A 15,571-nucleotide genomic window follows, 5' to 3' on the forward strand; every position below is an offset into this window, starting at 1 on the left:
TCCTAAGTGGATAAAACTAGGAAATGGCAGATACCAAGGATAGAGATTAGCAAAAAGGAGGTGAGGGTAAGGAAACAGAGAAAGAGATAGAAGAGAATTCAATCTTAGAGCTTAGTCAACTGAACAATTTTTTTAGTTTATCATAGTTAGCACAATGTAGCATGATTTTTTTCCAACGACTGGAAAATAACTCTAAACTTTCTAAAGGAAAATAAATTTCTTTCTTGCTTAATAAAATTGGTTCTCTTAGCAATAACTAACTTCAATCCAATAAAAATTTTTCAAAACCAAAATAAGATGGGGTAAAATATTACAAAATATTTTTTAATTACTTGGACTGTTTCATCAAACTCTAATAATTTTGGTATACTGTTTTTCAAAAAGAGAAAACTGCTAATTATCTGATACAATATGGATGAAGATTTATGCCACAAAAAACGCAATGTTAAATATACCATCTTAAGTAAAACACTTCTGTTTATATTTCCCTAAAACAGATTCAGCGATATAACATGTCCATTCTACACATTTAATTGGCTCCTGTCAGGCCTCATACAGAGCATGACAACACGTATGACATACAGAATTTCATATTACCAAAAAACAGCTTTTAATTTCCCATGAGCATGAGTGGGTTGCTTCTCATGTGGACAATATCCCAACTTTTATAGACAACTCGATCAGCTAGAAAGATGACCATTTGGTAAAGTCCATTTTCTAGTTCTTGAATGTTTGTAAGTTGTCTTTCCTTATATCTCTTTCCTCTATGTACTCTTTTTTCTTCAACTCTATTTCAACATTTTAATATTTTACAAACACACATTTCATTATCGTAGTTTAATAATTAAAACCAGAACTGGTGTCGTGCCCAATTAATGTGCCCTGGTAGCATGCCCATTAGTTTTTCCATTAGTGAATTCAACAATACTAATGGGATTACTAGCATGGGATGCTAATTGGGCGTGACATAAGAAACTGGCTTACTTCTTAGCATACCCTTGCTAATGATGAAATTAATGAGCATTTTATTAAATGCTGTCTCATCAAAGTGTACTTAGTTAGCGTTAAAATTGTTACAAACGACGCTGCATTCTAAAGATCAGGTGTCTGAGTAAGTGGTTCTTCATATTATGTTTGGCAACAATCTGAAGCATTAACAGTTCTCTACACTGGAAATCACATTTATTGGCGACAAATTCAAGTACATAACATACAGCCAGCCTCAGTATGCCAAATTTGCTTTATGCTTAGAGGAACTTAGCATATTATTCTTTGATGATCACATTAAGATTATTTTCCCTCACCAATATTAAGAGAATAGTTCTGTGATCAATTCTGGCATCACATCATGCCATTTTGTTCTTTCCATTTGGAAACTATCAGACATGTTAAACAGGTGCTATTCGGCATTGTTTGAAAGGTTTCACTTTCACAGCTTCCTTCTAAGTGAAATCAGACTGCTACGTGAATTTCCTGTTAATGTCACTGAACATAAATCTTTTAAATGAAAACCATGAGTCCTTATTGGTCAACAAAATAGCATGTGTGCAAGTATATATAAATTGAAATTAATCAAATAAAGAATTGGAAGATTGTAGTGATTTGTTCGAGAATTAACAAAAAATACAGCAATTAAAAATTGGAGTAACTTTTTACTGTGAATCTTAACGGTTCCAAATGTCCAGTCCATAATATGCAGATACATATCCAGTTTTAAATATGAAGAATCTCTCCCCCTTTCCCTAAATATTTAATATGCAATGCATTGGATAGTTGCAAGGGAAACTGAATAAGTTTTTACCCCTATAGCCTTTACGTAGGATACATTGTTATATAAGGGATTTATTACTTAAATTTATTAAGACACTTTAAAAAGAACAAAGTGCACAATGACTTCAAGTTATTTTGAAACTATGTGCTACACAGTAATTTTAAATTCCTACAAAATTCTCTTTTCACAACTCAAAATTGAATTATTTTGAACGCATTCAGGAAAAGTAATTTAAAAATAACCATCGATAAAAGTCAAAGTGTCTGACAAACTGACAAACTAAAACGAATAAGAACTAAATTATTGAATAGTCATTAAAGAGCTGGAAATTTTATCCTAGAAAATGAGTAATTTTCTTCAATTACGAGTAGTATTTTGTCAACAGTTATTGAGCCACTCAGTCAGTCTGTCGGCAGACGTTTATTTATTGAGCATCTACTAGGCTCTAAGGACTGTGCTAAGCCTCAAGGATATATTGTGGATGAAATAGACTTTGCCCTCACTGGGTTGTATAGTCAAATAAGACACATTAAGCAAATAGCTACTTGGCTGATGAGTACAATAAGGTGTTCATTAGAAAATCTTTTCTCATTTAAAGACAAAACGAAAGAAAACTGGCTTAAAGTGGTACCTAAAGTATTTAAAATATAAATAATTTGAATGACAGTGGAAGGCATATAAAACAAACTTCCAAACTTCTTTAAACCTGGGTAGCTCTAGCTTTGTACAAGAAGCTATCTTCATATTACCGCCCAAAAGGAGAACAAACAATGGAAGAATATTCCAGATTTTCTCCACTCCTGGGTTTCAACAATCCTTTGTCTGAAAATATGGGGAATTTTCATTAAAAAGTTGGCAAATTTGTCCAGTTAACCTGCATTGGAGTATAAATTCCTTGGCTGTGAGGAAGGACAGAGTCCTGGCTGGCTTGAGCTCGTTGTGTCATACAGAGAGAGCACATGACCCATGAGTACTTAGTATTCATGTCTGATTACATTTTCTCAAATATATCTTAAGGCAATCCTGTTCAACCAATACTGTACTTTCTTTTGAATAAATTAATTGTCAGTTTCCTGAAAATGCAGGTAATTTTTGCCTTGTGGAGAGTTATTATTATTCCAGATAAAAATGCACTTGTTAGGCATCATTGAACCCTCCTCATTCCCCTTCTCCTCCAACTTCTGGCTATAATAATTTTATTACTACATGGTTGGCCCCTACCAACTTTGTGTACAGGGTAGGACTTGGGTATACAAAATATGTATACCCTGGGTATACAGGGTAGGGACAGAGCAGCTGGGAAAGCTAATGGCAGTGATGAGTAATCTAAGCAATTGTCTGAGGGAAAGGGGTGAGAAGGCAGAAATGATGGGCGATGCCCCATGAATGCTTCATTGAACTCCGTTATCATGGCTTATACCAGCCTGTCTATCTGATCATTGAAAAGGACATGAAAACGATGAGACCAAGAGAGTTTTCTGGCAGCCATTCTCAGGATCATAATGACAATACTGTGGCCGGGCAGAGTTAAGCATCATTGAATCCCTTTACCTTCCTCTTCTGCCGTCTTAAGGTATCACATCCTTAGACAGAGAAACAACACTGTCAAAAGAGATGGCATTTAAATAGGTTCTGGTATCAATTCCAGTGTGAGGGGAAGGAGGGGTTCCCCACATTAACAAGCAAGCAGTGCTCCAGGACACCAACTGGGTTCAACTCAATTTTGACACTATCTACCTGGAGATAGCATCATATTCCACAGGTTAAGGGCTCAGTCCTGCAAGATGGCCTCCCTCCAACTTCACACAGCAACTGCAAGCTCAGGCCGTTACCTGCACTTCTGACTGACCGGTTACAGATTGGAGATTCCCATGACCTACTCCTTAGACTTCAGAGGGCAATCACAAGTACAGTTTTCCTATACTTCTGACCCACTGGCTATAAATCAGAGGTTCCCAACACCCCTTCCTTGGGTTCGACTAGTTTGCTAGAGAAGCTCACAGAACTCGAGACACATTTTACTTACTAGATTATCCATTTATTACAAAAGGATATAACTCAGGAATAGCCAGATGGAAGAGATGCATAGGGAAAGGCATGGAGAAGGGCGTGCAGCTCCCATGCTCTCTCAAGGAAGACCACTCCCCCAGCACCTTCATGTGTTCACCAACCCAGAAGCTCTCCAAACCCAGTCCTTTGGGGTTTTTCTGAAAGTTTCATTACAGAGGCACTATTGATTAAATCGTTGGCCATTGGTAATTGATTCAACCTCCAGTCCCTCTACCCTCTCAGGAGGTAGAGGGGGATGGGACTGAAAGTTCCGACCCTCTAATCACACAGTTGGTCCTCCTAGCAACCAGGTCCCATCCTTAGGCGGGGTGCAAAAGTCTCCTCATTAACCTAATAAAAGACATTTTTGTCATTCTCATCACTTAGGAAATTCCAAGGGTTTTGGGAGCTATAAGTCAGGAACCGTGGATAAAGACCAATTGTCTATAAGACATATTTTGGTTATCTAAATGACTAAATATATATTTTTCTTATAAATCACAATATCACAACAATCGAGCTTCAGATCTGGTGAAGTCATTTTTGGATTAATTCTGCAAAGACTGCCCCATGTATGGATTGTGTGTGTGTATGGCCAGTGTACTATTACACATGTAGCTTTGGGGCATGAATGGTCATCTGGAACCACACTCACAGACACTGGGATGGACATTTACAATGACGAGAGCAATACAAGTGTGAGGCAGCATGAAGCCACCATTGCACGTTTTCCTGGGTCCTATCACTCCGTCCCCTGTCCAGCTGTAGCAGAGACTCTGTACTCCAATCATGGGGAAGGGGTTCCAGATGAGAGGATGGCAAGAGCGCATGCTGACCCTCTCACATTTCCCAGTCCATCACTGCATAGCACAGTGCCTGGGGTACAATAAATTCCTAACAAAGTTTCATTGAATGAAATCAAAGAAATCCAGGGCCAATTCTATCACTAAATCACTATGTGACCCTAGTTAAGCCACTTCCTCTAAAGCAGGATGAAAACAACACCTACTTCAAGTGGCTGTTTCAGGAATGAAATAAGATAATTAATGTGAACCCCCTTTATATACTTTAAAAGCTCTTTGAATAAATGGTTTTAGGATTAAGGTTTTTCTCCATCTGGCTTCTTCTCAAATATCTCCAGATCTTAAGAGGTTGAGGGAGAAAATCAGAGCTGGATGTTTCTGTCTCATTGACAATCTTCTATTTTACTGCACTGTTTCTCCTCTTTTAATAAGTTTTGTTGATTTTTATGATTTAGCATATCATCTCTTTTTTCACCTTGTTAATCTGAATGTCCTGCAGAACATTTTCATTCTATTAGTAGCTGATTTTTTTCATATTTAAAATCAAACATTTTTGCCTATTTATTTTATGAAAACAAGACACCAATATGATCTATTCTTTCACCCCCACACTCTACTAAGTTGATATCTTTAGAAATTTTTAATTCATTCATCTTTCCCCTCCTTCAACTCTTAGCAATTTTAGCACCAAACAATTACTAGCAGGTTTTTTGTCTTTGCCATATGTCTCTTCTATTTCAAAGATTCTTATTTGGCACTGTGAAACACATTTCTTGTTACTCAACATTAAATATTTAGGTTGAACTTAATAATGCTAGGTTTACCATCGCTTCTCTTTTTTCACTTTTTGGTCTCTTTTTTCTTTCTTTTGGTCAGAAGCCTTGCTGAAATATGTCCCGCCAATATGGTACATGGATGATATTTTATCTGAGCCTCTGGACAGCAACATTTTTATTTCATGTTGAAAAGCAGTATAGTATTGCAGCTAAAATCATGTTCTTTGGAGCCACATGGCCTGGGTTTAAAACAAGGCTTGGTCACTTATTAGCTGCATGCCCTCGGGAAAATGAATTTAACTACGACTCAGATTTTTCACCTGGCAAATGGGAAGAATAATGAGACTGAGTTAGCATGGGAGACTCTATGTCTAAACTTCTGTCCCGCTCAATCTTATTCTCACAGTGTGCTTTGGAGATATGCTTAGAACTTCTTGCAGGCAAGCTAATCAGTAACTAGTCAGTAACCAGTAGAGAGAATGACTTGTAAGCAGAAGATTTAAGCTCTCCGCCCAAACGGCTCCTTCACTCCCTCATAACAAAATCACTAATGTTTTCTTAGATTCCTCAGGAATGTCACATTCAGCAGATCTGAAAATTTTGTCCATGGAGAGGCACGCAATGGTCCATGGTCATCCGACATCTGACATTCCCGAGGCCCCTCCCCAGCCCCGTTGGTTTGAAAATCAGTTCCCATTTAAGATGATTTGATTTTAGGACAATAGTCTGCCATCTTCTGATCAGCTGGCTCCTCACTTAACAAAGTTTCTCTCTCTTCACGCCCTTGTCTCTTGGTGGACTGGCTTTTTTCTCTCCGTGAGCAGATTGAGCCCTTGCTTGGTATTAATAAGAGTGCCTATAGCAGAGTTGTTGTGAAGTTTAAGTGTGTGTATTTATGTACAGAGGGAGCGTTTAGACTAACGTCTGGCACACAGAGATCCTACAGAAGCATTAGCTTTGCTTCATCTTACAGCAACTGGATGAATCCTTTCAACAAATTTGTAATCAGTTTTTTCTTAAATCAGATTTTCTCTCCTATTTTATATTTCATGATTTTCTCTCATCCTTCCTTTTCTTATGCATGTGTGTTTTGTTCTCATTTTGAATTTCTTCTTAATAATATTAGTAATATCTTTCATCTTTTATCTTTTCATATTTTTGTTACATATTGTGAGAGATTTCTTCAACTTTATCTCCTGACCTACTACTCTGAGGCTCAATGGTGTCTCTCCTATAATTAATCTATCTAAGGCTTTTCAAGTGAAAAATAATATTTTTAGTCCTGTAATTGAATCAGCTGATTCAATTTTATTTTTTTTTTTGGAGCAAGATTAGCCCTGAGCTAACATCTGCCACCAATCCTCCTCTTTTTGCAGAGGAAGACCAGCCCTGAGCTAACATCCATGCCCTTTTGCCTCTACTTTATATGTGGGATGCCTACCACAGCATGGCTTGATAAACGGTGCGTAGCTCTGCGCCAGGGATCCAAACCTGTGAACCCGGGGCCGCTGAAGCAGAACACCCAAACTTAACTGGTACGCCACCTGGCCGGCCCCATCAAGTGATTCAATTTTGCTGATTGTTTTTTGTTTGCTTTTTTCCCCAACTGCCATCTGCCTTGCCTTCTGAAATAGCTGCTGCTTCTCTCTTTCTCTCTGGCTGCTGGATCTGGTTAGGTTTGATGCTACTTGTTTGTTGCTTACTAACTGTCCATTTATTGGCATCCTTTAAGAAGCTGCAATTCTAGGTGACACCCAGAAGTCCTTGTGCCTGAGGACCTACAATGTACCAAGGAAACCTTTCTTCCCCTGGTTTTCCCAGTCGCTAACTTGTGGCTCTCCTAGCTTCCTAAAGCAGGAAGAACTTAGTCTGCCTTCTTTTTTTTTTTTGGTGGTGAGGAAGATTGTCCTTGAGCTAACATCTGTGTCAATCTTCCTCTATTTTGTTTGTGGGACCCTGCCACAGCATGGCTTGATGTGTGGTGTTTAGGTCCATGCTTGGGATCTGAACTGGTGAACCCTGGGCTGCCAAAGTGAGTGTGTGAACTTAACCACTGTACCACCAGGCCAGGCCCTCAGCCTGCCTCTTGAGTTCCCCTGCAGAGAGCCTGGCATGATGCTGAGACACACTTGTCCAGCAGGCCCTGCCTTTCCTCTCCAACGTGAGTAGGCCACCAGCATGTATGAAGTTGTGATCCTCACCCAGCGCTCTTGGCCCATGATCCCAGATGCTCCTTAGATATGGAGGGGAAAAGTTGTGCCAACTTTCCAATGCAATGGAAACATTTATTTTGCAAGCACAGCTTATGACTTAGATCAGCAGTTTTAAGTTGAAAAATTGAGAAAATGGAAAGAAAAACATCTTTGACTTAGTCTTACTCATTTCTCAACTACTCACAGGCCCAATACAGGGCCCAATGTCAAATGCTTACTAATATTTGTTTAACTAGAGTGAAGACAACTGCTCACTGGTTTTCCATTGCCCTTAGTAAAAATTTAAACCCTCATATTTGCTTACAAGGCTGTAAATGATTTAGTCTCTACCTATCTTTTCAACCTACCACTTTTCTCTTTGTTCTCTCTTCTCCAGCCATATGAAGTTCATCTCAATGTATTGAATACGGCATGTTCTTATCTACCTCAGGCACTTAACACTGGCCATTTGCTATGTCTGAAAATTTTCTTTCCAGCACCTTCCCTCATCTCCCATCAGTATTTCCCCTGTCCTGCCCTCCTCAAACACATGTCCTCGTGTACAGACATGTACTCGTCCTACCAATGCATCCTCTTTGCATCTCAGTTAAATATCACATTTTCAGAGAAGACTGACAACTCAGAAATGAAAGACCCTTCCTTTTATGTTCCCATGATACATAGCATCTTGTACTTCTCTTTCATAACATTTATGAATATTTTAAATTAATTTTTGCCATATCCTTCGTAGATTGTTTCAGAGGGGTGTGGTCCTATTTCAATTTAAAACTATTGTAAGTCTGCAATATCCAGCACAATGGTACCTAATAGGTACTTGAATATTTGCTGGTGAACAAATGAAGTAAGAAAGAAAGACAGAAAGGAAGGAAGGAAGAAAAGAAGGAAGGAAGGAAGAAAGAAGGAGGATAAAGAGAGACATAATTTTGCTCTCAGGGAAATAGAAATAAATCTATTCAAATTTATTTAAAAGTGTTAATCTTTATTATAAGGTAACTGTCAACCCAAATAATCCGTAATCATTCTATAAATCAAAATTAGAGTGAGTCTATTATGAGCCAGGTTTGAGAACTATAGCCCAGGGCCTTCCTTCCCAAGGAAGGAAGGGCATCAAAGAAGTGGGGTGTACAGAGTGGTTATATACCATCTTGGGACAAAGAGCATACATCACACATGACAGGAATATCTCTTTTACTACTATCACGAGATGCTTAGCTGGCACTGCAGGTCAGTGGTCAGCACGTCAGTGGTCACAAGCTGAGCACAGCAGGTCAGCAATTAATCCTTAGTTTCTAGGAAGAGATGCTTATCCTTAAAGAAATGTCAAAAGCCACATCCCTATTTTTAAGGACATCATTCTTGTCTTTGGGACATAGTAAATATTTAAAGCAGATGTACAATGCATGCTCAACAGGCCACATCAGGCCCTTTTGGAAAAACAAGGTCAGGCTGAATTAGTTTTAAAACAAATGGCTTCCTCATATACTCCAATATATCCCATTGCTTTTCACTTATTTACCATAACATATGGTTGTTAAGGATGTAGATTGAAAGTTAGCTCTGCTATTTGAGCTGTGGGCAAGTCCCATCACTTTCGTAAGTTTCATTTTCTTCATTGGTGAAGTGGAGATAATAACAGTCTTACCTCTAAGTTTTTGGTGAGGGCTCAATGTGAAACCATAAGCGGTACCCAGCGCCTAGTAAACGCTCAAAAATATCAACTTCATGGTTACTCATTTACCTGAGGATCAAAAAGGAAATAAGGACGTCCATTCTTCAACTGAAGTGCAAAATACTCTTCCTGATTGCCAGGTGACGCGGCAAAGACAATCAAACCTTCAGGCACCCTTGTTCGAAAGCTGGCCTTAATGCCTGGTGAGACAAATGCGAGCAGCGAATCAGCGCTGGGGTTTTGTTGATTCTTCACGATAAACGTACATTTACTTTCATTATTATTTATGATGCAGTGAGTACAGTCGGGGAATTATACACAGCAATGTGCTGGGATGGTCCCAGCCATTTGGTTTTAAACATATCCCATTATGAATGCCAACCTTACTTGGAAACTCAAGCCTGCACTCCCACTAATCAATATATAATGAAGTTTAAATATATGCAAAACTCATCAACATAAAAAGACATGTTGTCAACCCAAAATTGGACACTCAGAGTATCAATGTGAGAATATTATCAGTCATAAAAATAAACGTGTTTTTGACATGAGTGAAAGAAACTCCAGCACCCTCATTTAAAATACTTATGAAGTTTAAAGAATTGGTCCAGTAATAGAAACTAAAAACTGGAAAGACCCACTATGAAATAGCCCATAGACTTAATTTTCTGAAACATTGTTCTGTAACCAAAGGGTCTGCAGCCTTCAGAATTTCAGGGTCTCTCCTTACCCTTCAGATCACCTCCCAGCACTGTCCTGGACACACAATGCTCTTGTCTCACAGAAATTTCCCCAGCTCAGGAAGCAGGGGGAGCTAGTGACGGTTCAGTAGGTGTCTTCCCACTACTACCACACGGCCCACCTCCATTGTACCCGGTATGCCACTCACTTAATGCATACTGTGGAGCTCTTCCTGTGCGGAAGGCATTTCACTTCACGTACTGAAACTAGCCAAGAAGTTCAAGAGGCACAATCTTTGTTCTCAAAGAGCTTCCAGTTTAGTTGGAAATAAAAAATGTATGTGTTTTAACAGACAAATCACATGGTGGGAGTCAACTAAGAGCTTTAGAACATACAGGAGACTCAAATAACAGCGCAAGAGCACAATATTGCATAATTAATGAATACCGATTTGAGTAGTAATACAGTCAAGCAGAATTACGAAATTTTGAAGGAGAGAGAGCTCCCTTCAGGCTGGTTTGGTAACCAAAGGTGCAATAGGTGGGGGATTTAACCTGGGTCCCATAGACGCAACTAATCGGGGACCACGTCTGATTCATCTTTCTACACGTGGAATGTGGTTCATCACATGGTATCTAGGGGTACTCAGCAAATATTTTGAGGGTCTGGATGAGGAGAAAGGAGGTGAGGGGTGCATTAGAGGTAAGGGAGAAGTTTTAGCACAGGTGTGGAGGCAGGACAGCATAAGTCATTTTGTGAGCATCGGATTGTCATTTTCTCAATATGCACCTATGGAATATTAACATTTGTTGAGTACTCTGCTACACAGTAGAGAAGGTAAACTAACAACCCTGTGCCAGATATTAAGTTCCAGATAAGGAAAAAGACAAGAAAAAAAAAGAGAAGAAAACTGTAATGAGTATAATAAGTGAAATAGAGATATTTACAAGATATAATTTGATTCAAAGGGATTAAGGAAGTTTCCACAGAGAATATGATACTTGAGCTTGTTTTCAGAGAACATGAGGGACTTGGGGGGAAATCGTACAAAGGCCTAGAGGTAGGAAAAGTATTAAGGAAAGCTGGATGTGAAGGAGGGAGTCAAGAGATGAATCTGGAAAAATAGCAAGCCCACTGTCAGACCGTATGCCACAGACTATCTGGCTTGAGAAATTTGTGTAGAAGACAAAGATGGAAAGGAAGTTTGTGTTATAAGCATCTTTAGAGTTAAATTTTTTAACATCAGCAAAGGCAAGCCTGCGATGTGGGCTTCTGACTTTCCAAAGAGGCAACTCAAATCTTTCCTGGCTTTCTTGGCTTCTGCATCTTCATCTTCTGGGTTTCGTGCTTTGGGCCCTTTTAAAACACACTTGTCATACTCATTTTGACATTTCATTGTTGAAATCTGATTCTCTTACTCCTGCCTGCTAGGATATTAGGTTCTTGCTGTGAGACTCAGTACTTGGTCCATCCTGGCACATCTCTCACTCAACAGAATAAGATTATCCTAATGAATCATTTTTCAATATTCAAACTCATTTGAACCCCTGTTACTAGCTTTCTTACTCCCATTTCTCCTGCTAAGTGGACTGAAAAGGTTGAGCCACCAGATTGGAATTTATCCTATAGACTAAAGGAAGGCATTAGACATTGGGTAGAGGAAAGGAACTGGATGCTCAAAGTCAGGATGGGGGCCTCCAAACTAATGGTGGAATGTATGGAAGATACAGATAATTTAGCTACAGAGGAACCAGTTAGGGTATCCCTGTGCTTTTGGGGAACAAGATGATAAGAATTTTAATTAAGGGCTGACCAGTAACTAAATGGATTGAAAGAATGGACTCTATATATTTCAGAAGAGATTCATTTAAGACTTGTTGATGTGAGGTGATGCTGTGGGTCGAGATGGTCAATTCTTTTCACCAATTACTGATGGAAAAGAGGCATTATTAACAGAAATAGAAGGTCAGGTAAAGAGGAAAATATGGGGTTGAGGATATAAGTTCAGTTTGGGGCACAGTGAGTTTATTATATTAATACTGTAAAAAACTATCATCATTTTGAAACAAGAAAGTTAATCTCAGAAGAGAAGATGGGACTAGAAAAATAAATTGGCAATCATCTGGCAAGAATCCATGTTCCTGGGAGATGGAGTGTAGAGAAAGAAAAAGAACCTTTGGGGGAAATGCCCTACCTTTAAGAAAATGAAAGAATAGATAATAAATAATAAAGTTAGAACAATTGGGATAATATTGTAAAATGGAAACCTAAATATGAAAGAACTTTAAGAAGGTAAAGTTAGTTAACCATGTAAACACTTCTTATAGGTCCAGAATAATTATAACTGAAGAAAAGCTTACAGAACTGGTAATTACTAATCATTAGACATAATCTTTTCCAATTGAGTAGAATAGCCAGAGTCCCAATTTCTGGATGCACTAGAAAAAGCTGATAATCAAATACGTATATATATACACACACACAAATCAATAAGAAAAAGACAAAAAACCTATTAGAAAAATAGGGGCAAATAGCTCTTCAAGAAAAGATGATGTCTGGAGCCAGCCCCAAGGCCTAGTGGTTGAGTTTGGCACACTCCTCTTTGGTGGCCCAGGTTCAGTTCCTGGGCGTGGACCTACACCACTTGTCAGCAGCCATGCTGTGGCAGTGACCCACATACAAAATAGAGGAAGACTGGCACAGATGTTAGCTCAGGGTGAATCTTCCTCAAGCAAAAAGAGGGAGATTGGCAACAGATGCTAGCTCAGGGCAAATCTTTCTCGGTGAAAAAAAAAAAAGATGATGTCCAAATGACCAATGAACCTGAAAAAGATTCTCAGCATTTTTAGTCATCAGAGAAATGCAAATTAAAATGCAATACCACTAAACATCTACCAGAATGGCTAAAATGAGATAGCAAATACAAAGTTTAGCCAAATGCGTAGAGCAACTGGAATGCTCATAAACTACTATTGGGAGTATAAATTGGTACAACCACTTTGAAAAACTGTCTGCCACTATTTATTAAGTTATCTGTATATCTTCTAAATATATACATGCCTTTTGATCCCTTCATTCCACTCCAAGGTATATACCCCCCAAAATACATAGGTTCAGAAAGATATGCAAGTGTGTTTACAGAAATACTTTTCACTATGCCATCAAACTAGAACTTACACAAATGTCCATCAGCTGTAGAAAGGATAAATAAGTGGGATACAATATAGCAATGACAATGAACAAGTTACAGCTACATGCAACTACATGCGTGAATCTCACAAACACGATACTGAGTGAAAGATACTAGGCACAAAAGAATACATACTGTATGATCCCTTTATATTAGCTTTAAAATCAGGCAAAATAAATCTATGGTGTTAGAAGTTAGGATAGTGGTAACGCTGGTTGGGATTTAGAGCAGGGTACAAGGCAGGGTTTCTGGGGGCCCAGTAGTGTTCTATATAGTAATTTGGGTGCCAGTTACATAAAGCTGTTCAGGTCTTGAATCTGTCAACCTGAACACTTACGATTTTTGCACTTTTCTGTACATATGTTAAGCTTCTACAGAAGTTTTCCAAAAATGGATAAATAATCACGTTACATAAAATTCAAACACTATAGAACTATAAAAGCTGAAAGTGAAATTCTCTATAGTCTGAACTGCCACCCTCAGAGAAACTTCTGCGAACAATTTGGCAATCTTTTTCTCAGAATTTTTTATTCACACACACACGTTATGTCATTGTTTTCTCTTTACTGAAAGTGGATTATATTACACATACCATTCCACAAGTTTCAGGAAAAAATTTTAATCAAACATATATACTTAATGTTTACAACATGATGATGATTTGAAATACATATACATAGTAAAATGATTACTATGGTCAAGCTAATAAACATATCATATCCTCACGTTACCTTTTTTTTCTTTTTGAAGAAGATTGGCCCTGAGCTATCGTCTACTGCCAATCCTCCTCTTTTTGCTGAGGCAGATTGGCCCTGAGCTAACATCTGTGCCTATCTTCCTCTATTTTATATGTGGAATGCCTGCCACAGCATGGCTTGATAAGTGGGGCGATGTGCACACCTGGGATCCAGACTGGCGAACCCCAGGCCAGCAAAGCAGAACCGCTAGGCCACTGGGCCTGCCCCCTCTTTTATTTTTTTCATGTTACCACTTTTTTGAGTGTGGTGGATACATCTGAAATTGACTCTCATAGCATCTCGCCAGTGTTCAATAGAGTATTATTAAGTACGGTCATCATACCTGTACATTAGAACTCTGGACTTATTCATCCTACATAAATTAAACTGTGTACCCTTTGACCAACATCTCCCCAGCTCCTGGTAATCACCATTCTACTGTCCGCTTTTATGAGTTCACCTTTTTTTTTTTATGATTCCACATATAAACGAGACCATATAGTATTTGTCTTCCTCTATCTGGCTTATTTCACTTAGCATAATGTGCTCCAGGTTCATCGATGTTGTCACAAATGGCCGGATTTCCTTTTCTCATGGCTGAATAATATTCCATTGTGTATATACACACCACATTTTCTTGATCCATTCATCCATTGACACTTGGGTTGTTTCTATATCTCGGCTATTGTGAACAATACTTCTGCAAGTTTTTTTCACTTAGTAACACATAGCAGATATCTTTCCACATTAGTTCACAAAGACATACAATTTTCTCTAATCACTAAGTACATTTACTGTAGTGTATTTTATAATTTTATCATAGATAACACTTGCTTGGCTTCTGATTTTTTTATATTGAAAGCAGTACCGCAACAAACATTTGTGCTTGCATATTTTTAGTCTCTAAGAAAATGTTCAGTTGATGAGAGCAAATATTTTAAAATTTCATGAATATTGTTATGTTACCTTTCAAAACTAATAATTAGTTCTCATGCTTTTCCATAGTGTGAATGGAAATAATGGACAGACTCTGGAAAATAATGGACATTTCAAAATCTGAGGTGCAAAGAATGAGAATTCAGTGGTTTTAATTTGTCTTTTATATTATCGGTCATGGTGAAATTTTTATATACATATTAGCCATAAAAATAGCTATGCATCTTTCTGGGAGTTGTGCACACAAATGTCTTTTGCTGATTACAAAGAGTCTATTTATTTACTTCTGCTTGATTTGAGTTCTTTATGTATTGTGGATCATCACACGTTATGAATCACCATTCTCTGTCTCCTGGACTATTGTAATTGACTCCCTAACTGATCTGCCTTTTTCCATCCTTGTTCCATGCCACTCTCCCCTAATATGCACACACACACCACAGTCTATTCTAAAATAATACCTAGAGTGATCCCATCAAAAGACAATTCTGGTCATGTCCTCCCTCTTTTCTGGTGCCTACCAAAGGCTTCTCGCTTACTCCAAGTAAAAGCCAAAGTCACCGCAGTAGTTTACAACTGCCTAAATAATCCAATTTCACTATGTCTCTCATTCCTATTATGCTTCACCTCCCTTTCTCCACTCTGGGTACCTCAGTAATTGTTCTTCTCTCTGGCTGGAAGTTTCTTTCCCAGGTTCCTGCATGATTTGCTACCTCACCTTTCACAGGTCTTTGCCCAAATTCAGC

General features: G+C 38.4%; 1 protein-coding gene across 1 annotated transcript in view; it reads right to left on the reverse strand.

Moving 5' to 3' along the window:
- The window catches only part of USH2A (usherin), a 743,449-nt gene that overhangs the window by 434,037 nt on the left and 293,841 nt on the right, over nucleotides 1-15,571 (reverse strand). The window contains exon 22 of the mRNA XM_070501449.1: nucleotides 9,351-9,481. Coding sequence (XP_070357550.1) covers nucleotides 9,351-9,481 — 131 coding nt within the window. The remainder of the gene's footprint in view (nucleotides 1-9,350; nucleotides 9,482-15,571) is intronic.

This window comes from Equus asinus, chromosome 30 (genome assembly GCF_041296235.1).
Source record: "Equus asinus isolate D_3611 breed Donkey chromosome 30, EquAss-T2T_v2, whole genome shotgun sequence".
NCBI lineage: Eukaryota > Metazoa > Chordata > Mammalia > Perissodactyla > Equidae > Equus > Equus asinus.